The sequence below is a fragment of the Cyprinodon variegatus genome, unplaced genomic scaffold, assembly GCF_000732505.1.
Source record: "Cyprinodon variegatus isolate N-32 unplaced genomic scaffold, C_variegatus-1.0 Scaffold48, whole genome shotgun sequence".
Taxonomy (NCBI): Eukaryota; Metazoa; Chordata; class Actinopteri; order Cyprinodontiformes; family Cyprinodontidae; genus Cyprinodon; species Cyprinodon variegatus.
The window spans coordinates 962543-963155 of NW_015150501.1; the positions used below are offsets into that span (position 1 = coordinate 962543).

Here is a 613-nt window from a genome sequence, read left to right on the forward strand (position 1 = left end):
GAATCGAATCGTTACCTGGTGAATCTTAATCGAATCGAATCGTGAGGGCAGTGCCAATGCACACCCCTACTAATATGTTTTATTATTTTTAAAAAGGAAAAACATAGATTAGGAATTTCAAAACTTAAAAATAACCCACAGGTTTAGAAGATGATGTTAGATCATTTATGGCTTTGGTCATGTAATGAAATAACTTTTTACCACTTGTCATCAAATGAGTTCCAATTTGTTGAGATAATTTACCAGCAGGCAGACAAATCAAAGTGGAAAAGAATAGAGAAAAATAACACCTCAGAAATTGGCAGAGGGAGGAAAAAACGATCTTAACAAAAATATAAAATACTCACCCACAAGACATTTTCTGGATTCCTCTTGGTATCCAAACACAGTTGGACTGGTCCTGATCAGGAGGTGATTATAATCCTGTGGTCTCCTTATGAACAAACCAAGTTTTGTCAGAGTTTTTTCAACTCACAAATAATTTCCAGAGTTAAGCATAAATTCTCCTTGTTCTTTTCTCCATTGTCCATTGACCCTTTAACAAGTCCAAACTGAAGCCTACATCTGTTTTTACGATAAGCTATCAAAAGCCACCCACTCCTCCCACCCTGTA

General features: G+C 36.1%; 1 protein-coding gene across 1 annotated transcript in view; it reads right to left on the reverse strand.

Moving 5' to 3' along the window:
* Nucleotides 1-613, reverse strand: part of ptpn6 (protein tyrosine phosphatase, non-receptor type 6) — a 27404-nt gene extending 26791 nt beyond the window's left edge. The window contains exon 1 of the mRNA XM_015370701.1: nucleotides 348-613. Coding sequence (XP_015226187.1) covers nucleotides 348-358 — 11 coding nt within the window. The 5' untranslated portion in view covers nucleotides 359-613. The remainder of the gene's footprint in view (nucleotides 1-347) is intronic.